At 33.2% G+C, this 27936-nt stretch overlaps 2 protein-coding genes across 8 annotated transcripts in view; both read left to right on the top strand.

Moving 5' to 3' along the window:
• LOC129951235 (succinate dehydrogenase assembly factor 3, mitochondrial) overlaps positions 1-27936 on the top strand; it is a 451002-nt gene that overhangs the window by 107789 nt on the left and 315277 nt on the right. The gene's annotated exons all lie outside the window — the stretch shown is intronic.
• LOC129951227 (uncharacterized) overlaps positions 1-27936 on the top strand; it is a 194872-nt gene that overhangs the window by 52257 nt on the left and 114679 nt on the right. The window contains exon 1 of one of the 7 annotated variants that reach the window (XM_056063283.1): positions 18871-19763. The exons of 4 other annotated variants lie outside the window; for them this stretch is intronic. In XM_056063283.1, coding sequence (XP_055919258.1) covers positions 19274-19763 — 490 coding nt within the window. In that variant the 5' untranslated portion in view covers positions 18871-19273. Of the gene's footprint in view, positions 1-18870; positions 19764-27936 lie in introns of those variants that run through there. 2 more of the 7 variants (XM_056063281.1, XM_056063282.1) reach the window with 2 other exon arrangements.

Genomic DNA, 27936 nt, shown 5'->3' with positions numbered 1-27936 from the left:
AGCCAAATCGGGAATACCCCTAATGGATATCTATTTCATTGTAAAGAGAATAATATGCCATTAACAACGAAAGACGATATTAGTCGGATGGGTGACATTTTCCATGACCAATTTCTTCTTTATCCCGAATCGATTAACATAAACCTTATCTTTCACGTGGTCCAAAGAAAAAAATCTAAAGATGTTAAATCACAAGGCCTTGGTGTTCAGAAATTATGATCACATTTAAAAAAATTTGACTATCATGAAAAGATTTTTTCAAGACTTCAAGCTGTGACTTTAAAATGTTCATATTTTTGTGGTGAATTTCAACAATCACAGTGCCTTTTTTAAACGTGTATCGTAACGTATCCTACAAATTTCAAAAGATGTCATGTTTAAAAAGTGACAGCTGTTCAAAAAAGAGAGCTATTAAAAACCTCTTATCTGAACATCTTTTAGTAAGAAACCTAAATGTATTCATTAAATTAAATTAGTCAACATTTTCTTCATATAGAATATTTCATATTTTTAAGCCGCCTTTGCATTTAAAGAAGTTATGAATGCCCTTAAAAAACCCTCTAGATTTAGTAAATTAAAATACCCTCTATACCAAATAAAAGTCTTATTGACAATCAATAAACTCCTCTTCATCCTTTCTACAAAGTTACTTAATGTATCCTTAACTTAACTTCTCAATCAAATCACATCCGCTGATTAATTAGTCTATCGATGATATTTTCGATAATTTTTTTATACCCCCCTACTATCGATTAGAATTAGAACAAGAACAACAAAAAAAACCTTAAATGTGATAAATCTCTGACCTCAAACGAAAAATAGTAAATATTGAAGCTTTAGCTCACAAAAATAAATAAATCCATTGAAATTCGAATCTCATTCAATTTCCCTAAGTGAAGTTCATGGAGAATTCATTTCGATCTAAGATTTACCTTAAGTCAAAATGTTTTATGGAACGTGTTTACTTGAATTGTTTATTGTTTTTCTCATGCTCCCAATACAAAAAAACGCCTCCTTTCTCCACGCCAAAACTTCATCCCAAACCCCCCTTAAAGTCTCAATAAATAAATACAAAAATAAATAAAATATATTCTCCTTTTTAAAGACTCTATTTTACTCTCAATATTATTTTGTTCGAACATATGTTCCCTAAACTATAGCAACAGAAAATAACAATATTAAAAAAAACAGCAGCACATGGTCGGGTCGAGTCCTGCGAATGCACTTTGCGTCTGCATCATGTTGTTGCTGTGTGTTTTGGGGAAGGTACAAATTTTAGGCGCTCAAAAAGCACATGGCACGTCCTCGCAACACGCATGTCCTTGCGCACTCAATTTTGCCTACCCCTGCAATCACAGGAAATAAAACTAAAACAAAAAAGTCCTTAGAGGAGGCACATTCAGTCCAATGGCAGGATGAGTCTAAGAATTGTTGGTAGTTTTTGTCAAAAATAGAAAAACTAAAAAAGTGAAACTCTCCTCCGTTTCGAGATTAAAACATCCTTTTTTTTCTACAATCTATATATTTTCCTCTAAGATCCTTCAAGTTTATGTTAATGATGTATCCTTTCGAGACGACATACTATGGTACTGTGGTGGCGGTGGTGCGATGGTAGAGAAATATCCTTAAGGGGAGATTTTACAGCAACATGTGCTTTTCTATTGCATATTCTCGAGTAGGTGGATTTTCAGAGAAGGAATGCCCCAATATCCTTGTGTGTCGGCTCTTTTTCGACGCGTGTGAAAAACATAGAAATATAGTCTCTGTCTATCCTTTTTGGTGTTTTTGTTTTTTGTTGCAACTGAAGGAAAAAATAAACAAAAAGAAAAAAGGATGAAAGGAGGAAATTCCAACGAATGTGGTCGTTGAAAAGTTTAGTAACTTAACTTCGTCCTTGCCGAAAGGATGTGTTGTATCGGAATTCGGAATAAATCGTTTTCACGTAATACCTCTCACGAAAAACTAGTATCGGATAAATTGTTTCTTTATTTTTGTTAAAAAACGGTTCTCGGACGGACGCGACGGACGAAACGGGTTGTGTTTATTTTTAAATAAAAAATAAAACGAATTTCAAAATAAAAAAATCCTTTAATCCCCAATTTCTTCGACAAATTTTTGGATACTTTCAACAATAAATCGACGACTTCTTCAAGGTTAATACAAAATAATAATAAATGTTGTGATTTTAAATGTTTAATGTTAAAGCAAATTTAAAAAAAAATAAAAAAAAAACAATATATATTCTCTTGATGTGTGCCTTAGATGTTGTTTGTTGATGTTGTGTCCTTGAAAATAAATACTCGTAAACAAATCTTTCAAAAAAGAAGACTTTTTTGTTTTTGAAGTTGTTTTGACTAACTTTGATGTATAATTAGATTAATGTACTTTCTATGTGTGTGTTTTATAGACAAAACACAATTTTCTAAATGTTTGCACCCATGTAATTTATTTAATTGTATATTATTATTGTTGTTGGAAATGCACATTCAAAAATTGATGTACTAGAATAATTATAATGTAATTGGTGTTTAGATTGTTGAGAAGTTTTGTTTTCTAAATGTTTTAAGAAGTTTTGTTTTTGTGTATTTTAGTGGAAAAACAATTTTTGATGTTGTTAATTTGAATTAAATGTTTTAGCTTAGTTTTAAAATTTACACATCGATGTTCAATTGGATTTAAAACATTTCAAGAGCAAGCTTTTATTTAAAAAAAAAAACATTATGTGAATGTTGTTCTTTTAAAAAAATATACGTTGATAGGAAATAATTGCAATAATTACCGTCGCCTCTATTCCCCCTGAAATCCATTTAAAAAAAACATATTTATTTTGAAATTTTGAACAAAATAATTAATTAAAAACAAATTTTGTAACACAATTAACCTTTTTATAATTTTTGACATATTTTAGGGACAAGATTAGGTTTTTAAAAAATACTATTTTCTGGGATATTTATTGAAACAAAAATATTTAACAGCGTTTATATGTTTTAACGTTTGCGTCAAAATTTGCAACAAAATTTAGATCAAATTGATTTTAATATCTTTAGTGTAGGGGCTTTTAAAAGATTGGTTTGGGTTTTCATTCCATTTGTGATGAAATAAATTAGTTTAAACAAATTTAAACTCAACAATTTAATTAATGCTCTGATTCGGTATTCCTTGCACCAAAATAATATTGCACACAAAAAATAGGACTTCTGCATCTAACGTTTTCGACGGTTTAAAAATTATTATTAAAGTTTCCCCTACCTGTGTTTTTCTCTTGTTTTTGAGTAATTTTATATTTTTTTGAGCCATGCTTTGTTGTTTGTGGATTTATTAACCATTTTACTGCTTTTTAAAATCCATAACTTGGTTATTGGGTGTTGTGTCCCCGCTTCAAATTTCGTATCCAACCACTTACAGTTATTTTTGAAAATTCAAATAAAAATGTCCGACATAATTTCCTCTGAATTTCTTGTCAGTTTAATTTGTTGTCAATTAAATTTGTTTCGAAAATAAACTCACTTGTTAAATCGAGTGGCTCCCACGACTTTCGCAGTTCATTTTTTACAAGAAAATATTAGTATAGTGTGAAACATTATAACTATTTTATATGAAATTTAAACACATTTTTTATTTTAAATAAGTTAAAATTACAATTGAAGCCATCACGCCGTAAATTTATATTAAAACAAAAGTAACTCTATAATATAACACCTCATACATTATCGGACACTTAATATTTAGTACTTAGTTTCGTATCCTTTCGATTTAATCGCTTTCTCAAGTTTTTAACATACTTCAGTGCTTTTTTTAAGGTCCTCAATGTTTTTAAACTTCTTTTGAACAACTCAAAGCCCGAGTTCTTCCATTATATGGTCGATTTAATTAAGGCAGTTAAATTTGTTTGTGTGTTTAACATCTTAGTGGAGTTATGCAGGGTCCGGCAAAAAGATCTTCCATATTTTAAAAGGCAATGAGAAATAAATAAACAATTTAACAGAAAAATTATATTAAATTTTTAAATTAAATTCTATACATTAAATAAAATAATTACTTAGTTTTAAACGTTATATCCGTTAAATACTGTCCTCTATTATTAATACATTTACGAAGCCTTTCCCGGAAGTTATCCATTGCTCATCGAGTCATTTGTGGTGTAATGGCTGCCACTTTCTGAGTGCCTCCTTAAGTGCTTCCAAAGTTGTTGGGCGATGAGTGTAGACTTGGGCCTTTAAATGTTCCTAAAGAAAAAAATCACAAGGTGATAAATCGGAGGATCAAGGTGGCCAGGTAATGTCTCCTCGTAAAGAAAGAAGATGCGCTGAAAACATCTCTCTCGAAATGGTTAGTAAATGCCGTGAAATGTATGCTGTCGCTCCATCTTGTTACAACCAGACTTCTTTGTGGTTCCTAATAAACTAATTTAAGTTAGTCAATCATGTGACAGTAGAAATCTGCATTCATTTGTAGGGATACATATGAAGGTGTGTGTGCAAAATTCGTCTTACACTCCTATTAGACAATCCAAAGGCAGCTGCATGTTTAAGTGCTGAACGCCTCGGATATTGCTGAAATCGAATGCGAAATGCTCGCTGAGTAGTAATCGCAGAACCACCATTACGAATATATTCGACAAATGCGCGATGCTCACCGTGCTACGCCATTACATACATACATTGGGTGACGCAACAGTCCGTTGTAAACCAGGGTCTAGTGACTTACAACTCTCAACCATTCCTGTGTGCGAGTACTGTTGTCAGGAATGGAAAGGGCCTACCAATTTCAGGCCGAATCCGAACTGCCAATTTGAGAAAGCACTTTTTCATGACAAGAATTACTCTTGAAGGATTTGTCAGTTCCTCGCAAGAGGCAATACCCGCGAAAATAAATGTTATTAAATTAAGGTGGCACAGGCAGGGATTGAACCCAAGACCCCTTGCATGACAGTCCAACGCACTTACCATCATGCCACGGGTACACGCCATTATGATTACTAAAAACGGCACGTAGACCTCTATCTATCTATATCTTTAAATAGCTTTAAATGTAAACGTCTAAAAATAAGGGTGGTTTTTTTTCCGGACCCTGTACAATAACCACCACATTGCTTAGAAGATGAAATTGTCTTGAATTCGGAGTTTACTGACACTGTTGACCATAAATGTTTCTTTAAAATATTGATGTTAGCCATTTGAATCATTTTACCCTCCACCAAATGTTAGTTCCGATCACCAGAACCTGTAATACATTCTCATACCTTGACCAACCAACTGCCATGCTTTACAGTAGCCCGAGTATGTAAATGAGAAAATTGTTAATTTACTTTTCGTCAATCATACATTCTTATACCTGAACTTATAAGGTTAAATTTAGTTCCGTCCGTGGACAAAACATAATTTATAAAATTTCCTTAAGTTAATGGTTATCTAACAATACAAAAATATGTAGTTCCAACTTATTGCAAGAATATGTTCATTAACAAACTCAAGACTTTCATTTCTATTTTTCACTGATGTACACATTTTTATATGCGGCTGCAAGGCTATTTTGGTCATTACTTCGATGGCGCGAAGCTTCTTCTTCTGATGGTTTCGTTGTTGACTTTTTTTATTCGTGGCGTCTTAAAAAAAAATCTTTAGAGATTCCAAAGATAAGAAGGAATTTTAGTTGATTAGTCAAAAAAGAAGCTTCTCATCGTATGTCTCCAGTTTCTTTCCTTTTATTTTGCTGTGCAAAAGTTAATCTTTGTTTCGTTTTTAAATGTAACGGACAGTGGAAGGGCTCCGTTTCACAATTTTCTTTCCTCGTACTGATTAACCGTCCTGGCTGTGCAATTAAATTGCTTATTAATAATTTCTAATTTCTTCTACTAAAATACCTTTTATTGGAGAAATTACATTGCGAGGACTTAAACAAAAACCAAATACGCCCTTAAAAAAAGGTTAAAAATCAAGTCCAATGTGATTTGCTAACCTTTCCTTTTATTTTTTATAATTAATGTCTTCAGTCTACATTTTGTCCTGGTATTTAAAAAAACAAGTAGGTTAATCTCTTTGTATTATTCACTTAACCTTATGTTTGTGCATTTAACGCAATCAATCTTGTTTTGCAAAACAAAATAATGCGTATACGCCACAGTGACCTTTGAAATTGATTTTTTAGTTTTAAATTAAAGTACACGTTTCTATACAATTTTTAAAGTATTAAGTTCATATGTATATGCAAATATTTTAATGTTTTCTAATGCCCGTAAGCAAATTTTATTTTATTTGTAAGTGCATTATTAAAAAAGAATCCAGTGTCTCAGGTTTTGTCGTAAATAGTATTTTCTTGAGTCACAAATATTGATCATGAACGGTCGCAAGCAATAAAGGTTTGTGAGGTTGGAGAAAACATTTTAATTTTTCTTCAACATTAATTAATTTTCTATTTCAAACAATTGCCATTTTATTAACATTTGTATGTTGTAAAAATGAAGACATTTTCGTTTTAGTGGTATTCCTCCCATAAATCTCAAAAAAGATTATCATGCAGAGCATTTTGTTAAGTTTTGCTCTACCACGAACTTAAAGGCTAGTTAAAGCTTTCAGTTTTTCATATTGAAGCTCTATATATGTATTTATTTCAGCAAAACATCGATGCAAAGAGCTAAATTCTTATGTCAAGTATTTTATTCAAAATAAACAAGGCACTTGAAGTTGAATCTATTTCTTAATTAATTTTAAAAACTTTAAACGCCAACAAAAATTAACTTCTAAATATTTGATTCTTTTCTATGATTATTATTATTATAAGTATTATTACAAGCTTTTATTGACTCAGTTTCATACTGACTCATCGTCACTCCATTGTTTTTTGGGCCCCCTGATGGTCTATTGTACTTTAGTCTCCTCTCGTTGACAATTTTGTCCATATTTAGTCCTGCTCAGCTCCATTTCAGCCTTCTTGTTCTATTTAAGACGTCATTAATTCTAGTTCTTTGCGAATATCCTCATTTTGTACTCTTTGACTTGGTCGTATGATCAGAACTTTTCTTTCCATTTTGGTCTGACATATCCTTAGCTGGCCAAGTGTTTTTGAAGAGTTTGTAGTCCGTGAGTAAAGATCGATAGAAGATTCGAAAATCTATTTCATGTGTCTGCACTTTGGTCTAATATGATAAAATATGGTGTGCGTCTGTTAATTTCTTTATTTTCTTGGTCCTAAAATGATTTTAGCTGTCCCAAAAATATATGCAATTTTCTACGTACTCAATTTTTTCTTCGTCCAACGTTATATCATTTGTGGGATTTATCATGACATTAGTTTTCGATTTATTTATTTAAAGTCCATAATTTCTACACAAGGTAGTAAGTTCGATCAATATGTCTTGAATGTGTGTAGCTTTCGTAGAAATAATAACAATATCGTCTGAAAATCTTAAATTGGTTGTAACTTGTCCACATATTCTTATTCCATATTTTTTGTCTTCCAGTAAGTTTTTTGGAAAATGTTTTTTAGAACGGAACTAACTCCTCTTGTTGTATTAAATTTACGTCCTATATTATCTGTTTTTATTAGCGATGTGTTATTTTTTGTATATGTGTTTAACGAAGTCAAAAGCTCTACTCAAGTCAATAAATAGAAAATAAACCGGTAGTCTAAATTAATTACAATTTTCTATTAGCTGATTTATTGTCTGCAATTTGTCTGTTGTTGAGAATCCTTCTCTAAATCCAGCTTGTTCTCTTGGTTGATTGTTATTAAAGTCTTCTTTGATGGTCCTGTAAAGCGTTTTGGAGAAGAGCTTGTAAATTGTCCAAATGTTACTTATGGGTCTATAGTTATTGATATCGTCCTTCTTTCGTCTCTTGTGAATTAATGTTACCGTTTGTTTTCCAATGTTCAGGGATTTGTTTTGTTTGTACAATTTCGTTAAAATGTCAGAAAAGAAGTTTTTCCAAAAATTAATATTTCTGATAATAATCCGTTATTTTCGGTTCTATTATTAACTTTTTAAAATTCCGTTAGCTCAGAATAAAAATTGTACTCGTGTGTATAAATTAAACACAAATATAAAGTTTACTAAAAACTAATAACAACTGAAAATGTTGTACACAAAAATATTACGTATACGCCAGAGTACCCTCGCTGTTAGTTGGGAATAAAACGAATAACAAGAAATAAACAAAGCGTTTGGTTTATTTTTGTGCACAAAAGTTTAATATTTGAAAAAAACTGTACCTTTCACCTGATTGACTAAAGAGCCTTGCACATGAGAGCGAACAACGAATGAACGAATGGACGAACAAACGTGATTTTACACATTTCAAAAAATCAATTTCAAACAAAAACACAATTAAATTATTAGAAACCAATTGACACTTATGTTAGGATAATAAAATTTGCATTTTGTTCTCTAAAGCAAGACAATTTTGTAAAAACAATTTGTTAGCAACGAATTGCAATGTGGTTGCTACGAACTGTCAAACTCTATTCGCGTTCCACATACAATCCACACTGCAACGAATAAATTGTTCGCGCTCAACTTAACCTTAAAATTGTATATCTCTTATTTTGTTTGTTGAGAAGGGTAATTAAAAATTGACAGTTCGTCGCTGTCTGCGAATAGAAACAAAGCTCATGTGAAAGAAAAGTCAAAATATGCGAACATCCACAGTTCGCGGATCGTAGCTCATGTGCAAGATACTTAATTGTATGAAATCTTGCAATGAAATTATTTAAAGTTTGAGAAACTTTCAAATACACAGCGTTATCCATTTTGCGGTTTCAAAAGCAATCATGGCCATTTTTAATGGAATACTATATGATTTGAATGACCAAAACGCTAATTGTTGCAAGCGTCGATTCTTTTAAGGTAATTTTCGAACATTTTTCGACACATATTTGTCGGTATCTCATATCTCACTTGACGAATGTGCTCAAGAGTTAAAAGTTTGTCTGCATAAACACTGTCTTTGGCGTAGCGCCAAACAAAAATTAAGCGGTGTCATGATATCGCCAGGCAAGAAATTACGCGGCCAGAAAAATGTCTTTCATAAAACCATATTCGCTCGCACCGTCTTGTTGAAGCCACATATTCTCCAAGTCGCAAACAAAAGTCGGTTATTATATGACCGCCGCTCCGAATTGACGGTGACAGTAATTCTGTCGTCGTGTCGTTTTCGAATAAGTAAGGTCCAATCACACCTTCGGGCCAAAGAGCGCACCAAACAGCGACTTTTTGTAGATATAATGGTCTCTCCTCAATTACTTGAGGATTCTCAGAACTTCAAATACGACAGTTTCGTTTATTAATGTACCCACCGAATGAGAAATGAGCTTCGTCGCTGAAGAAAAGTTTGTTCGAAAAATTGCCGTCCACCGCGTGTTGTTCAAGTACCCATTCAACGTATCTACGACACGTTATGAATGGTCAGCTGACTTCAGTTGCTGTGTGAGCTGGACTTTATATGAATGTAGAAGTAGACCTAAATGCAAAATACGCCATAATGTGCCGTAAAACAGTTCTAATTCCTGACAACGACTAAGAACCGACACATTTGGGTCTTCGGCAACAATTTCACTGACAGTAGCGATATTTACAGTGTCACGCGCGAAGCGATGATGCAAAGGGCCTTACAATACTGAAACCAATCCAATCTCTTGAAATGTCTTCATAATTTTGGAAATTGATTGAGTAGTTTGACGATTATGTAAACCATAATCTTCTCTTAAAGCATGATGTGCGGCTGTGGCAGAATCACCTTTTTGTAGTAGGTTTTAACAAATTGTATGCGTTGTGCGATAGTTAAGCGATCAATTTTCGTAAAAGTCAAACTTTCGAATGAAAAAGAAAATTAGTTTAATAATTTAGTTTGACAAATGTCGAATTCCAGACCTATACTTTCTTAAGTCAAAAGGCATTAAAATTACGTTATACATAATTACTCGTTTGTTTAAATGATGTCATTAGCCGTAAAAGACATGCCATAACCTACATCACCGAAAAGTACTGCTGTTGATTGATGAACTCCACCAACTCCAATTTGAATTCCGGGGTTTCCTACGTATCGCAAAAAGATTTGTATTTTTCTTGATTAGTTAAGGCACCACCGTGTGTTTCTGAGCTCGGATCAAAAATTCTTCCGCAAATCACCGCACACCTTCTTCACTTAAAATTACTAAAAATATTCACTAATTGGTCACTTTTATCTCTATAAATTCTTTGTCCAACATAATTTACAAGAAACTCGGCCATCTTGTGATCTTAGTCCTAGAAATACGATGCCTTACAATGAGTGACATTGATCTCATGTAATCAAGTGTTTTCTTATCTTTTTGCTTATAAAGGCAACCTTTATTTAATGGAGATGAGATCGATCTTATCCCTCTAAGATTGAACTAACACCCTGAGATCTAACTCGGTCAGTGAGTAAAGAGCCTCATCGTCATTAAGACCTCTGTTTCCGAGTTGAAAAACTTAGTAAGCTATAAAATTAAAATTTGGATCAGAAATTTTGTCATTTAGAAAGTTTTTTGGAATTTATAAAATAATATTTTAGCCAATTGAACTTTGGTTCTGTTATTTTGATGTTGTAAATAAGTTTCGTGGAAACTATATTTTTGTAACTTTGACCCCTTAGGTCCTTTAGATAGTCTCTTTAAAAATTAAAAATATTTTTTATTGTGAACCATAATGTGAATGAAATTCCGAGCATGTTCCATCTTAAGTTAAATCATTTTTCAATCTTAGCAGAGGTTGACAAATATTTCTCTTGAAATAATCATATCTGAAAACTGTTTTTAACACTTCTCATGGTAATTTTTGTTTCAAAGTTTAGTCTCACTATTCTAGTTATGTATTTCAATTTTTGTATATTAAATATTGATCAAAATATAAGACGAAAAATCCATAAAAATTGTATTGACATCGTTGTTGGGACTAGGATACAATCTTGAATAATTCTTATTCTCAAATTCATGACAATATTATGATTCGCTTTTGAGCTTCAATTCTTTCAAATGCGATATTAACAGCTTGCATTGCCTTTCCCATAATAATAATCATCATCTTTTTTTCAAAGGAAAATGTTAATAAACAAATTTATGTTCAAGACTTAATTTAAAAAAAAATTAAAATAAAAAAGAGTACGTATACGCCACAGTGACACTTTTATATTTGTATTACTAGTAAAAGAGTGCATTTTGTTGTTCCTTCTTTAGCTTTGAATATTTCATGATTGTTGTCCATAGACCTACATTTTTATACAAAGAAAGGCTTAAACATAAGGGTTAATTTTTACTTAAAACAGTGAGTGACGTTATAAGCGCACATTAATAAAGTAGGTTAAATGATTTGATTCCATATTTTCCTATGGTTCGTGTCTGTCATTCTGTTTTATCAAATTTAATTTTGTGTAAGACTAACTTTTAGCATTTTACTCAAACATTGTTTTTTTCTTAAATACAAAATTCTCATTGAAAAACAATTTTCGTATTTTTCTTCTCTGACGTTTCAAAAACAACGATGTTGTAAATTTCTCTGACTCTTCAAACACACAACAGTGATTTATTTTTACATTTTTGAAAGACAGTTGACAGTTTTTACCTGATAAACTGATAATCTCTTGAGCACTCCTTATATTTTATCTGAACAACTACAATGTATAACAAGAAACCTCCGAACGATATGAAGGGACATTTATCACAGTCAGTGCTCCATTGACCTTCATTTTAAAGGTAAATATTTTTCCAAGTTCCCATGTACATATGTTTAAGCTTTTGCTTACTCGTATCTTCTTGGATAAACAGGCAGGAATTCCAATTCACTTTAAGAAAAAAAGCTATACCTCTAGACCTTGTTGTTCTTGCTCTTGCAATCTTTCTTTCATACTACAGAGTTTTCATCTTGCATCTCTATCTATCTCAATTTATCACCATATCTTTCTTACTGTCTGTTTTAATATTGTTAAAATTCATTTGCTTTTGCACTTGACTTGTGCAACTTGTGACGTCTTTTCGGTTAAATACAATTTAACACGGAACTGGCTTTTGCTGCTTCACTATTTGCTTCTGTTCTGTTCAGCTCTGACTTCTGAGCGAAACAACAAACTTCCTCGCCCCATCCATATTTGTATATGTAACGTGTGGCTAAGGCAAATACATCATCCGTTTCCGGTATCCGTTTATAGCTCGTATACTATGGTACAACAGTTTTGTTGCCTATAGAGCTGAAAATGCCACGAGGCTCTTAGCTCTTACTAAATACATGTGTGTTCGTATAGGAAGAGTGCGTTCTGGAGGCGCTTCGCATGCCACCATTACCGTCGCTGCCGCTGCCATTGCCGCCGGTAACCACCATCACTCTGTGTAAACGAAGCGAATGGAAAGCAATTTCATGGTGGGAATATTTGAATTCCAGGCATTTCAATGTGTAATCCCGGTTCGAATTACTTTGCAAACTTTCACAGGTAATCTTCTTCACAAGTTGATAGCAGGTACGATTTCAAGTACGAGTAGGTATTCCCTGAGCTCTTGGTGCTCTTTCTGATGGTTCTACTTGGGTTTCTGGTTCTCGTTCTGGTTCTGGGCTTTTGGGATGTGGATCTGGTATAATTGTAACTTTGTTTGTGAATATGTCCTGAGCAAATATTAAACGATATACTTGAGGGTTTGACTTGTTACAAATGCCACATTTATCTGTTTGCAATGTCTTCTTACTGTAAATGCGTTTCGTTTCGATTTCGTTGGTTTGTGTGTTTGTGCATTCGTAGGTTTTGAACATACACATATATTGTTGTATATACAATTGTTGTTGGATCTTAATTGCTCCTAATTAATTATATCGCTCATTTTGCAATAGTTCTGGTTCTGGAGCGTTTTGAAGCAAAGGGGAATTTAAATAAATCTGTCAGGTGGCATTTCCACAGAGAGTAAAGAAAGAGAGAGAACAAAGACACAAACTTTGAACAACACACAATATTCAAGGTATATCTTGAAAACGGTTGGTTTGTTGGTTTTGGTTTTTGGAATACTTGAAATGTTTACTTACAAATTTTATTAGAGTTTGTGTAAGCTGAAACATTTCAATTCAATTTGAAATAAGTTGTGTTTAAAGCTAGAAATTATTCTGAAATAGAAATTCAAAACACAATTTATTGAATTGAACTTAACACATTTTTGAATGGTTTAAAAACACATTGAATGTTTTGTTTTATTTGCTGTGAAAGAAAATTTTCAAATAATTGTCAAAAGTTCTTAAAAGATAATAAAAGGCTACGAAATGTATACACTGAAGGTAGGCGTTTCACGAAATTTATTTTTGGATTAAATGGAAAAATTAAATTTAAAAAATTGGTATACTATTCATGTTTTTAGTGGTATTTTCCCCAAACAATTTTTAAACAGATTTTTATTCGAAGTTAACACAAAAATGGTTAAAGGTTGGGGTCGAAATTCTTTATAAGTCAGCGTGAAGTGTCTTAACAGTTTTTTCATATGAACATATTAATTGAGTCGAATAGGGATACAACATTTTTTTTTGCAAGTTTGACTTTTTTTTTTAATTTCCCATAGAAAGTTATCGTAATTCGTCTGATATGTTGCATTGAAAATTTGGACATTTCTTAACGTTTAAAGATGTCTAAAATCTAGTTTAAAGATTTTAAGAGAGAGATATCTGTTTGTGCGTATGTAAGTACGTTCGTACGTTCTGGAAGCTTTTTTCGACAATATTTCAAAAACCAAATTTCGACAAAATATTGTTACAGAAAAAATAGCACAGAAAGATGCAGAAATGACTTTCAAAAAATTTAGTGAGTGATTTTGACCCAAAGTATCTCACGAACCAACAACGCTAGTGACATCAATTAAATTTTGTATTATATAATGCGACGTGAAATTAAAAAAGCAATACTAAAAGATGGAAAAAGTTTTTAAAATTAACGATATTCGCTTCGAAACAGTATCATCATTTAAAAAATGTTGTTTTCAACATTCAGTAAAATGTTATTGAACATACAACAGCCAGTTTTTTTTATAAAAATTAAAATGACAACAAATAGTACATAAAATTGGTACAAATTGACGTTCGATTTTCGATATCTGGTGAATAAATGAGGGTATTGACTTCAAAATAATTTCATTCTATGCTAAATTTTGTTTATTAACGTAAGGTAATAGTTTTAGAAAAATCAAATCTGTATTTTTTTATATAAGAAATAAATACTTTCAAATAATTCTACTAAAATTGGTTTTCGACTAAAAATCAGATTTTCAAATAACTAAATATCTAAAAAAAAAATTGTGGCGCAACAGTCCGTTGAGAACTAGGGCCTAGTGACTTACAAATCTCAACCATTCCTGTGAGCTAGTACTGTTGTCAGAGATGGAAAGGACCTACAGTTTTAAGCCGAATCTGAGGGCAAATTAGAAAAAGCACTTTTAGTACAAGATTAACTCTTGGAGAATTTGTCAATTCCAGTACCCGTGAAAAAAGCTAGATGACAAAGGCAGAGATCTAACCCAAGACCTCTAGCATAACAGTCCAACGTTGAAATAACTGCTATTGGCTATTAAATAATATATGCATAACTCTGTGCAACTTTGGATATAATTGATGAACAAAATATATCGTCAATAATTTTTCAATCTTAATGTATTATTAAAAACCCTGACAATTTTAATGCTTTGCTGTTTTTGACTTTCCATAGGAAGTTATTGTAATCGGTATGATTTGTTGACTTGAAGATTTTGACATTTCTAGACGTTTGAAGGTCCCTAGAATATTAATTAAAGGTTTTTAAAAAGATGTCTGTGTGTGCGTGTGTACGTTTTGGATACTCTTTTCGGTCGGCCATATCTCAAAAACTAGTGTAGAGATCGACTTAAAATACATTTTGTATAACAGACAATAACATCAAAAAATGCACACAGAACGGACTTAAAAAATGATTAGGAGATTTTTGACGTTTAGTACAATTTTTAGAAAAAATCAAGTGACAGTATTTTTTTAGAACCTTTACAAAATACTCCTAAAAGTTGATTTTCGACTCAAATATTTTTGCACCAATAAAAAATTTGGCTTAAAACAAATCTTTAATTCATATTTTTTTAAAAACATAGATTTTAACTCTTGGTAAAATTTTCAAAAAAATCCAATTAACAGTTTACTTTGAAAAAAAAAATATCTACAAAAAGTACTACACAAGAAATCTTGCAGCAAAAACTGATTTCCAAATCGAATATCTCGAGAATAAATGAAATGATTATGACTTCAAAATTTGTTCACAGCGTTGGGTAAAGCATTTCACATTCTCGATGTGCGGTAAAAAATCTCTATCTCTATAATTTACTTCCGAAATTGAGCTCAAAGGTAAACTGATAAGCATTTCTTAAAGTTCGATTATTACGCCTGAATTGTTTAAAGGGAGGGAGATGGAATGCAAATAGCTAATTCAACAAAACATTGTTAAAAATATTGGTAAGACAAAGAAGGGCAAGAAATATTGCGGCGGTAATTAATTGATGTAAATGTTTCGGTTATAGTTTTATCGTCTATCATTTTCAAAGCTCATTTTTGAATTCTATGCCAATGTTTTTGGAAAACCTGCCCAAATATGCAAGTTGTATTCAAGTTTTGGACGAATTAAGGTTTCGTTAATTACAGCCTAATCATAAGGTGTGATCGTCGGAGAAATCCTAAGCAGCTATCACTATTGCTGACAATGTCGAATATTCGACCATGTTATACACATACACACCTACCTGAAAGTTTATCAGTTTCCTCGATGAAAGTACCGCTCATGGAAAGCCGCATTAGGAGTGTGATGCTTTAACGACAAAAGAACAACAAAATTAATTGACTTCAAACTTTCTTGTATCTAAAACAAAATGTTTTTATTGATATTTTGCAAGATTATCAACAGATGGGCAAGAAATGGAAGTTATGAGTGTGGATCGTATTCTTATTGGCCCAAGGCTACAATACAATCCATTTTTCCGAAACAATTTTTTTTTTAATGCAAAAAAGTCAGACAGTTTTCTGCGAACTATCTTCTTTGAAAACGGTTATGATTGGGCTGTTAAGCTCTTAAAGCTGCAATTTTTACTTTTTTTAATTAGGACCATTTCCTCAAGAGTTCGAGCCTCTTCATGTTAACCATGGATTTTTAAAAATAATTATGTGATTCTAAAATCATTTCAAGAGTTTTTAGTCATATTTTAAAATACAAAATTATATCGTTGCTTTCATTTAAGTAAATTTGCTGATTCATTACTAACCAAATATTTTTAAATATGACTCAAAATTGAAACAAATAAACAACTATACTGTAATCTTCTTTGAATTAAAAAACATTTTATTTGCCAAACATACTAATACCTCATAGAAGAAAGTTATGACGTCGTTTTCGTTTAGGTAGGTGCTTAAAAAGAGATAATTCCAAATCTGCTTATATTTCTCGTTCTTGATTAGAAGAATTTGTAAACAAAAGTTGTACAAATAATTGTATGAATGTTATGTATACACTTAAATAATTCATAAATTCAATAGAATTATGGTAAATTAAATAAATATAAGAAACCGACCATTTTTAAGATTACATTTTCGATGCAAACTTAGAACGGTTCAATCTGTTACAGAATACAAGAGAGACTTTTGGTTTTTGGTCAATTAAAACCAAAGACCCTTTAATTATAAGAAAATCTGATTCGTTAAAATGGTGTTTCCTGGGACTTCTTTAAAGGTGAGAACTCTGCATTTTTGTTGTCAGTACAATTCGTTTTTGATTTGAAGTCAATTATTTTTACCTTCAATTCCAAATCAACAATTTAAAATGTTTATACCTAAGCGCATAAGTTTAAGGCATTCCATTTTAATAAAATGATAAAGATCTTAAGGTCTCGAATCTTTCCAAACCTAAATTTTCCAACTACATTCTTTAAAAAAAATTTAAGGAATAGTTTTTAGATCTAGAAGTATTTTCAAAAAAGTATAACTAAACTTTGCATTTAAACTCTCCGAATGCGACGACTTCTCTTTTTCCCAAGTGTGTATGATGTTGATTTTATAAATCATCCAAGTCTTTACAACAATTTCCGATGCGAATAAAAAAAGTAGTAATTGCTGCGGATTTTAATTTTGCGAAGGTTCTATTCAAGCGTCAAACCAAATCATGGACTCTAAAAATCGTTTCAACCAATTAAGTTTACAATAATAAAGTCTTCTCTTTCAATTGACTGTACAAGGGTGGTCCGATAAATACTTTTCCATTTAGAAGTGGCCCTTTAACACCAAACACTTAACCCAGCGATGCTTTTAATTTCTTTAACCCGTCTAAAAAAAATAGTTTTTTGCAAGGCCTGTAAATTAGACCTCTGTGGCGGCAATAACCTTCTCATTCCACAAATTTCTGCTCGGCAAATGACTTTTCTAAGTCTGAAAATAAAAAGAAGTCGCACAGGACTAAATCTAGAGAATACGGTAGATTAGGTAGTAGCAATTCGGAGCTTTTGGCCAGTGCGTTGTCATAGTGAAAGATCACTTTTTTCTTTGCTAAATGCGGCTGTTTTATCTACAATTCGGCGTCAAATCTTTCCAATAATTCCGCATAGTACAACCCTGTGATCGTTTTCCCTTCTGCAGAAAGTCCATGTAGATCACACCTTGTGAATTTGAGAAAGCAGCCTTCATATGGCGATATGGCAGTCTTCGCCTTTTTTGGAGCACGTTTGCTGGATAAAGTCTATTGTTTCGCCTGTTCCTTGGTCTCTGTCGTGTACCAGTGGATTAATGCTTCGTCACAAAACGTCACAATAACACTCCTTCGGGTTGCGATTAAACAGTGTCAAACAGTAGTCTCAGGGTTGCACTTGTTGTTGGTGTGACTCATGAGGTCTTTGGAGATGCCTACTTTCTCAGCTATCTCGTGTTCCTTCAATCGACGGTCTGCCAATATGGGGGCGTACATTTTGTTTTCGGGGCACCTGGACGGTGCTCATCAAAAACCGATGTGCGACCACGCTGAAATTCGTTTAAAAAATGTTTAAAGGTCGCTATCGAAGGAAGGTTCTTTGATTTCGCTGAGGGATTTCCGTTCATAAAACAATAATAAAATCATCGAACAATTTCCATTAATACGTTTGGTCAAAACAAAACTACGAATCCGATTTGGTTAAAATTTTGACAGTAGAAGTCTACGAGAATGTTCTATACGAAAGCAAATACTCTTTCGATAGTGACACCATCAGCCGGCGAGGCTAAGTAACTATCGGACCACCCTCACATTGTATAACCTTTAAATCTGAATCTTAAAACCCTAGACAATAGATCAAGTGAAGTCCCATGCAAGTTTATCGTCTTTTTCAAAAGTTTAAAAATAAGTAAAATATTTTTAAACAATTTTGGAATATCTATCTTTACAGAGACGTTTTTAAATTGTTGTTTACTGAAAACGTTCTTAAGGATTTATTGGAAAATTCTTTTTAAAATAATATTTACCCAACAAAAATGTTAAATTTCAATATTTTTTAAGGTTCCCTTCCTTTAAATGGTTGTCTCCGATGTTTTAAAAATAGTTAAAGGAAATAAATTCTAGAATTTTCTCGGCTGACAACTATAAACAGTTTATTTATTTGATTTTTTTTTCAATAATGGACCTCGAAACCCATATTGAATCTTTTATTTCAAGAATCTTTAACAAATATTAATTTTATCTTAATTTATAATGTCTTATAATGTGCTCCTTACAAGAAAACATTATTAACAATAGAAAATAATTTTAGAATAAGTATTTCCCAACATCTAAACAAAAACACACAAACTTAGGCAACACAACTCAACAGCAGATAAATATCTCATTCATTTAATGAAGATTAAAATGTCAAAAAAGGTTTATTTACAAAAGTCTAAACGCGCAAAGATACAATGAAACTCTTTTGTCAAAAAGTGAATAATCCAGATATGAGCTTCATAATACAAAAATTATCTTTCAACGTCGTCGTAGTCGACTGTGGGGTGCTTTGGACTTGGACATTTTAGTTTTATTAGATATTCTAACTGATGCGTAAGTTTAGTGATATAAAATTTAGCTAAGCGCATCACTTAATTAGAAATACATCAAAAGATTGAAAAATATATATAAACATTAAAAAACGTGAAATTAGTTTAAAACGTTAAAAAATAGTGTAGATTTAGAAAAAGCAAATAAATAAACTTTATTATTCTTGGCGAAAAAAAGGATTAAACTTTTAAGAAAAAACCACCCTGTGTGTATTTAAATTAAATGCATCGAAAGTGAATGCCTAAATGGCTGGCTATAGACAACTACCACCGCCTCCACCTAACGCAATCAATCCTAACAGGCCATCAATGTATCAAATGGCGATGGCTAACCACAGTTTGGTCTATCAATCGGCGGCACACGCGTCTTCGATGCACGCGCTAAGTAACCTCCACAGTCAGCGGACCAGTGGTCAGTTACAGCACCATGCCCATCATCACATTATGGCTGCGGCAGCTGCTGTGGCAGCAAGTCGACAGCAACAACAACAACAACATCACCACCAGCAACAGCAGCAGCAGCACCCTCAACATCATCCACATCTCCAGCAACAGCAGCAGCAACATCATCACCAACAATCAGCAGTGGCGTCACATCCTCAGCACAGCCATCTCCTGTTAAATGGCGCCGGGGTTGTGGGTGGACAACACCACCATCATCACCATCACAGTCACCATCCGGCATCTCGACAGATTTTCAGTCAAATGCAGAGCACTGTTATGCCATTAAACGTTAGTAAGTATAAAATTTTAAAAATATATCAAAACGAAAAAAGGACACGAAACAACAGTAAAAAATAGTTTTGTGTAGAGTGTATAGAGTCCTGCCATGAATAGGTGATAGGGATGTTATGGCTTACCCCAAAAAGAGCCACGGTGACGATGAGGATACGATACGATAGATCTGAAGAGGAGTTGGGTTTTTGGGGGGTGTGAATGTTTGAAGGGATCAAATGGGTTATCCTTTTTGGAGTTTTTGTGTGTTGCTAACACCATCATCGGCTAACAGCAGTGAATGAGCTCAGATGGAGGATTTTGTGGGTATATTACAACAGGACTATGAGGTTAGAAGTAAGGGAGTAAAAGTTCCATAAATTTAACTTCGTTTTTAAAAATTGGATGATTTATTTTTTGTTGAGGATCTAAGTACTGATATTTTTAGGAGTATTCGTTGGGTCAAATAAATATTAGATCACAAATTCGTCCATCGTCAGAAACATATTTCAAAATATAATAAAACGTGACTAAAACTTGTAAAATGATATCAATAAAAATGTAGCTTAGAAAATATTGTGTCACTCCAGTCACAAAATAGGTTCTAGTTTTCAAGTATTAATTTTTAAGGAAACAAAGTTTGACCATATTTCAAAAAGAATACGAAACACTTATTAAAACGTTTAGGACTTTTTGTCTCATCCGTAACAATGTTTTGAAAATAAAGCTAAATAAAATATACTCAGCAATAAATGCTTTATATTCAATTTCTTTAACATTAAACTTTGAATTACGGCGTTAAGAGCTTAAAGACTATAAGTCAAATAGCCGCCTCGGGTAGATTCGCAGCATACGATTCTTTCGCTTTTTCGCACATTAGGCACAAAAATCAGGAAGATGTTTCATTAACACCTGTTAATGAAGGTCTGCAATTTCCTGGTAATCGCTGCTGATAATTTCTAGGTGCTGAATCCGTATAGCAGTACTGATTCGTATCTTTGAAATCGAGCTAAGAGTTCTTCCTCCAAACATTGAACAACATGCGGTTGTCGACTTTACCTTCATTACAGGCTATGCTTCCAATGCTACTGAAGCTCTCTACTTTTTCTACTGGTTGTTGAGCAATATTTATCAGAGAAAATGAGTGGGAAGTTCCGAAGCAAAACGTCTTCGGTTACTGCTTCTCTGTCCAACTTGTTTTTATTTAGTTTAGGAGATCCATGTTATGAAATGAGAATGTATAGCACATAAGAAAGTACTTAGTCTAGGTGAGTCAAGGTAGGTTGTCAGGGTCCATCTTATTCCTTCATTTCTGTCAAGGATGCAGCGCATCAATGATCACCAATAAGAATAGAATTGGATGCAGTACTGAGGCCTTGTCTGACTCCACTTTTTACTTTTAAACTCTTCTGATAAGCTATCTAGGTGCAAGACGTGGACGATTTGGACCACTCAAAAGTAGCATTTATAATAAAAATGAATTTATTCGGGATACTCCTTCTCTGCCAAGCAATCCAGGAGCCCCTGTCAAAAACCTTCTCAAAATCGATGAACAACAAATGAAGCAGTAGTCGATATTTTTTGTACTTCTCTATGACAATCTATGACTACTTTTGAATCAGCACTTTTTGTAGTAAGTCTTAATAATTATAGCGCTATGCATGAATATTAAGCGATCCATTATTATAAGTGCTAAAAATTAAAGTAATAGTCGAGTAAAAAAGTAATGGAACTTATAAATTGTGTCCATTATTTCTGTTTTTTTGGTATGACTTATGTTTAATCACATTTCAAAACTATAGATGCTTATACTATGTTTCCATCTGACTCTTAACCAAAATTAACTCAAAACTACTACAATTCTATTACACGTCTATTAAAAATCAGTTAAAAAATCCCTTATAAATCTTTTTACAAATCTATTACAAGTCTATTACAAAACTACCAGAAATCTACTTCAAATTTACAACAAATCTATTACAAATCTATTATTTAAATAAATTTAAATAATTATAGCGCTATGTTTGAATATTAAGTGATCCATTATTATAAGTTCTAAAAATTCAACTAAGAGTCCTAAGGGGAGCTGAAAAGACACAAGCAAACCGCTCGCGTCGAATGGGCTAACAGTTTTCTTGTTGCAGCAAGAACCAATAAAGATTTTACGTCTAAACGCGAAAGGTCTCTTGAAGGGGCCGTACCGACTCCAAAACGGCCTCTAGTGCACAACACCAGCATTCCCCTCAATCCTATCAAGAAACAAGCCATTTTCAGTGACGTCACGAAAGCAAAGTCGTGGTTGCGGTCATTGACAGGAGCGATGATGATGGCATAATATCGGCTGATCGTTGGCAGTTGGTCAAGGTTAAGCTCTCGGGTGGCTTTTTGGGCATTTTGAGGAAGTTTACACTACCACTTACTTCCAGAAGCTATGGGGGTTGGCATCAAGGCCATGTTAAAACGATGGTTTTTGGTCTTGTGATTTATACAAGCTCGCTGTCAGCCGGTTAGGTAAAGTTTGGTCAGGTGCGAAGCTGGAGGTTGACATTCTTAGCAGACCTAGAGCTCACATTTGGGTTAGAACCTGCTAGTATCGAGGATATTCTCTACATTCAAAGTTTGTAATCCCTTCCATAACTGGAAGATAGCCAAGCTAAAGGAAGTGAAAGGTCTTTATAGGAATGCCATTGTGGTACTCAATAAAGAATCCTTGGCTCCTCTAGCCTTGACCAATGGCTCCGTAAACTATCGCTTCGAATCCATTAAAATTCGAATTTGTAAAAAAGATGAAGTTAACGCGGATAGCTGGCCTACAACAACAACCGAAGGTGAACTCGCGGTTGGTGGGCCTGGGACGTCCTCTTCTCTCCTAACAGTGTGTGACGATGCACCCTCTCCAATCACGACTCTACCCTCTAAAAAAGTCGTAGACAGTCTATCCTTAATGGAGACGACCTAAACATGATCTTTCTGAGCGAGGACGAATTCTTGGGTTCATCCCCAGACTCAGAGAATCATAACAAAACCGTGGTGGAGGTTTATCTGCCTAATTTTATCCAAAATGCTGCAGTAAGTACAGATTAATCTCCAACACTCCATAAAGGCCTCGGCCTCACTTCTTCTCCGTCTGATCCAAGAGCCATAGACTGTGTGATCCATTGTTCGAGGACTCAGGACTCCTGGTTCAGGAAACAGTTCTTCATCTTCTTTCCTGAAATACTACAAAATCAATCAAAATTAAAGGATATAGGATTTGAATATAAATATCTGTGCTCATTGCTCAGAGTTATTTATGAATAGATTTATTTCAAAACGTCAGTTTTACAGAATTTTCCAAATGATGTCTTCTTTTTTAAGGATAAGCCCAAACTTACAGCTGTTGTAAATTTTATTATAGATAGTAACTTGTGTATAAAGTAAGTAGGTAGATTTTTGGAAAAAAAGGTCACTTCTTAAAGGGAAAGTGTAAATTTTTTACTAAGACACGAAATAATATTCATTATAAAAGAAAATCCTATGTACTTCCAAAAGGAATTTATTTTCAAGTTATCACTTCAGCCCGCTTAAAACAAATGCAGTATTGAAATCAAATATATTGATGTTTTTAGTAATAGAAAACCATGCATAGTTTTGAAATACTTTCTATACCAAATTTCAAATACGGACTGCTTAAAGATTTTTCCCAGTCATAGTCTTTTGGAACACCATGTTTTAAAATTCTATGATTCCTTTTAAAATAAAAAGAAATCAATTCAAAATTTCAAATACTTCAAAAATTGTATAGTGGCCTAAAGAATTCTTGTAAATAATTAAAACTTAATAAAAACAATGTAATTTAACATCGCCCTAAATTTATTTAAAAACTTAAACCAAAGTCAATTCTATTACAGATGCTTTTCCGAGACAAAAATTAGTTTCGTTTTTAAAAAACACAATTTCCAGGCTAACAAATTTATTCCCACGAAATTTATTCCACAAAACAGAACGCACCTGACCTGAAAAATCTCTTCCCCAAATTTTCGAAGGAAAATCCCCAAAACCAAAAGAAGACAATTGTTGTCCTAAATAAAAAAAAAGACAAAAAATTAAAAACATATTCAAAACCGATTGTCGTCGCTTCCCTATGTTCATTGTTTTACTCGTAGTTTTCTGAATATTAAAATATGGAGAAGTATTTTATTTGCATATACACAAACCTATAGCATAGCTCATCCCTAAAGCCTGTGTGGTAGAGGGGTGTGTGTTTTATAGTTAAATCCTCTCAAAGACCATCGGACAGTTAGTTGTAGGTATTGTTATATTATAGTTTAAAAAGGGAGGACGATATACCTCTGCCCTCTCGTTCAACGAGAACGGAGTGCCGAGAATATTCCTCTTCCTGTAAACACACCCCCACTTTCCACTTTATGAAATTTTAACAAGGATAACACGATCTAACAATAAAAACAATAGCCACAGAGTTGTTTATCCCCAATGGAGCTTTTTGTTTGTGTTGCTTTATTTTTGTTTTTTTATCAAAACAAAACAAAAACAACAACAATTGAATATAAAATGTATGTCAGTTATATTCTATAGACTTTGGGTTCTGTCTTGCCCCTTGCTCCTCGTCCCTGTCACCCTTCATCTGCCCCACAAACAACAACTTCTCTGTGTTAAAGATTGTGGGCGAAAAAAATGACAACTTGAATGAAGACAACATTGTCGTTCTCGTTGGTCGTCGTCGTTCTTCGACTATAGGACAACGTCGTCGTCGACGATGTCGATGGCAAAGCCTGAGGACGAGCATGAGGAGCATAACATTCAACAAGGCGCTAGCTATAGCTCCCTGACTGTTCCAAAAAGCCCTCCTTTCCTTATGAACCTTATATGTTTTTGTGTTGTTTTGTACTCCTCTTTTGGATCTTTTGTTTGTTATGTTTGGATGATGTAGTTTATAGATGCGTGGCGTTTGGTTCATGGTATGCCTCCGCTATTTTGCATGTCTAAGCGCGCGATGTCGACTTCCTTTATACCACACCTGCTTTATGTCTTCTATGTCGGATTACGTTGCAAGTCAGGGATGTTATAAAATGTAATATTTGTTTTTAACCATTTTTTTGCTCTGGTTTATGGTGAAAATCTTTGACTAGAACTTTGAAAAGCAGGCGTTCAAGGATAATAGTTGACTTTGTGTGTAGCAAAAAAAAAGGATAACAAGACGAGATTCAAAACAAGTTCTACTGATTTTTCAAGAAAAAGAAGAAGCTCGATGAATTTTGATATGATATTTTAGTTACAGATTTGCAGCCATTAAAAATAAAAACTCAGTTCAAAAATGTCTATCTCTCTCTTGCAATAAATCCATATTCGCTCGAGTTGTGTGGCATGTGGCACCGTCTTGTTGAAACCACATATTCTACAAGTCGTATTCATCAATAGTGGCAAAAAAAAGTCGGTTATCAAGTGACCATAACGCTCCGAATTGACGGTGACAGTCATTCCATCGTTGTTTCCGAAGAAGTAAGGTCCAATCAAACCTCCGGACCAAAAAGCGTACTAAACAGTGACTTTTTGTTGATGTACATAATGGCCTTTCTTCAATTACTTGAAGATTCTCAGAACCCCAAATACGACAATATTGTTTATGAACACACCGACTGAGTAAAAAATGTGCTTCCTCGCCATCCACCGCCCTTTGTTCAAGCACCCATTTTACGTATCTACGACGTTGTGGATGGTCAGCTGGCTTCAATTGTTCTTTGAGCTGGATTTTTTATAGATGAAGGTGTAGATCCAAATGCAAAATAAGTCAAAATGTGCCGTAAGATAATCATAATCGGGTCTTCGCCAACAATTTCACTTACATCAGCGATATTTTCAGTGGTATGAGTGAAACGATAAAGCACAACCAATCCAGTCTCTTTAAATTTCCAATTTTACCAGTTGATAAGATTTTTCTCTTTTAGGCTACTGAATAGAATTGAAAAAAGAGCTTTAAAAATGATAAGAGATCATTCTCTCACTAAGACATTTGCTTCTCCTGAACACCGCCGCAAAGTCTTATATCTGTCATTGTTTTATCGTAATTTTTGTTAACAATGCTCTAGGGAAATAGCCAGTTGCATTGCTTCCCTTAAACAATTCAACGGTAATACCTGTACTGCTAGGAATGCCCATCAATTTATCCTTGAGCACAATTTCGAACGTACTGTTAAGTACAGAGATTCTTTCTTTAGCCGCACTACACAAATGTGGAATGCTTTACCTGACTCAATATTTCCCACTCATTACAATTTGCAGATATTCCAAACTAATGTGCATCGGTTTCTCCTTTCTAATTCTTTAATCATTATAAGGGTATACATATCCCCTTGAGTGCATGCACAATAAAAAACAAAAAATCAAATTGCATTTTTGTATCGGTTTCGATAGTCTTATTTCAAATTCGACACCAAAATCACCAAAACACTTCGAGTTTTTTCTATGTATTACTTTTTAAAATTCGAAAAATACACTTTTTGAGGCTATTTTAATGAGGAAGTAGTTTTTGTTGATGGTTTCTGGGGGGCTAATTCTCGGGTCCTTAACTTGAAACAATGCAGTGACTAAACTTTTTCTTCAATAAATAAATTGTAGCACGAACTATGTGACATGTAGCCCTGTCTTGACAAAACCACAGCTCTTGTCCATTATAATTGTTCACTTAATAAACGTAAAAGTCAGAAATCATGGCTCAATAGAAGTCACCATTTACTGCAACTTTCAGGTCAATATCGTTTTTAAAGAAGTATGAATATTACGGTGTCATTTTTACAGGAATTTTTGAAGAAGCAGATTTTTAAAAACTTATGTGAATTAGGATAGCTTAATTCCAAAAAACGTATTGTTTTATTTGTGGGACAGAAAAGGCTTAATTTTAACTACAAAAACCAAATTTGTCCAAGATCTGTGATAGTAAAATTGAAAGTGTTCATAATGTGAAAATGTCCAAATGTTAAAAATTCAATTTTGAGGGTTTATGGATCTCAGAATTTCAAAAATTCCTTCTTACTTACCCAGTTGTGCGCACCACCTGATTCGCGGTCTTCCTCCACTGCGCTGTCCTGTGGGAATGGATTCGAAGACTTTCCGGGCCGGAGCATTGGTTGCCATGCGCTCTACGTGACCTAGCCATCTTAGTCTTTGAACTTTTACCCTTCTGGTTAAGTCTACGTCGCTGTACAGCTCGTCGTCCCATCTTCTCCTCCACTCCCCTTCTATGCATACGAGACCAGCTATTCAAACAAAAATTGACAAAAAAATTTTCTTATTTACGAAGATAGAAAATCAAAGCATAGGAACATTTTATATTTGCTTCTAAAAAAAAATTTCAAAAGCTGAATTTTGGTCATCAATTTTACATCCTAAACACTTCCTAAAAAGCTCTCATACTTAAGTCTTCAGGGGGATGAAAGAGGGTCAAGTATAGTCTTTGTTTGCAAATTTCTACCAACCTTTAGTTTTTGTTTCATTGTATCTTATGTAATTGTATACAAAAAAGACAATAACGCCTTTTTTACAGTTAATACATTTAAAGAAAGTTGGTCGAAATTTTGGGCTGTAGTTCATTTCGTCGAAAATTTAATAAAAGCATATTTTTGGTCGTGAAATTGTATTTGTTCTGTGACCTGGAATCAAGGATTTTAAAATTTGGGAGTGTCAAATTCAAAGTTAAATCTCTTTATTTAAATGTTTCTCCACTAAGATTTGAGTTAAAAATTGGGTTGATGTTTTTTTTTATTCTTTGATTGCATTTGTAATTCTTCAAAGAAATGTGTGAATACCAGATAAATTCATAAACGACGGCACTGGTTAAATAAAGGGCGAAAATAATATTTCATTTTGCAGAAAACAAGATCATAGCGATTCGGAATACTTAATTGAATTAACTAAATTTTGAACTTATCCTACATTTCAATATTTTACCCTATCGTTCTAATTTTTCGATCAATAAGCTCCTTCAAAAAATTTTAAACACAACATAGTTTGTATAACATCCCTGATCTTACCACTGTGTGTTGCCCTAATCTCTCCTTGCATACAGTTCAAAGATACATTTAAATATTCATAGTATTGTAGAAGTAGATTGAGAGAAAGATAGGCAAGGTATAGGTATGCACTACAATTCAGGACCTTTCTTTTATATGTACACCCAACATAGGTAGGTACTATATTTT

This window comes from Eupeodes corollae, chromosome 3, assembly GCF_945859685.1.
Source record: "Eupeodes corollae chromosome 3, idEupCoro1.1, whole genome shotgun sequence".
Lineage (NCBI taxonomy): Eukaryota > Metazoa > Arthropoda > Insecta > Diptera > Syrphidae > Eupeodes > Eupeodes corollae.
The sequence above is the reverse complement of the archived record's forward strand: the minus strand, read 5'-3'. Positions and strand labels throughout refer to the sequence as shown.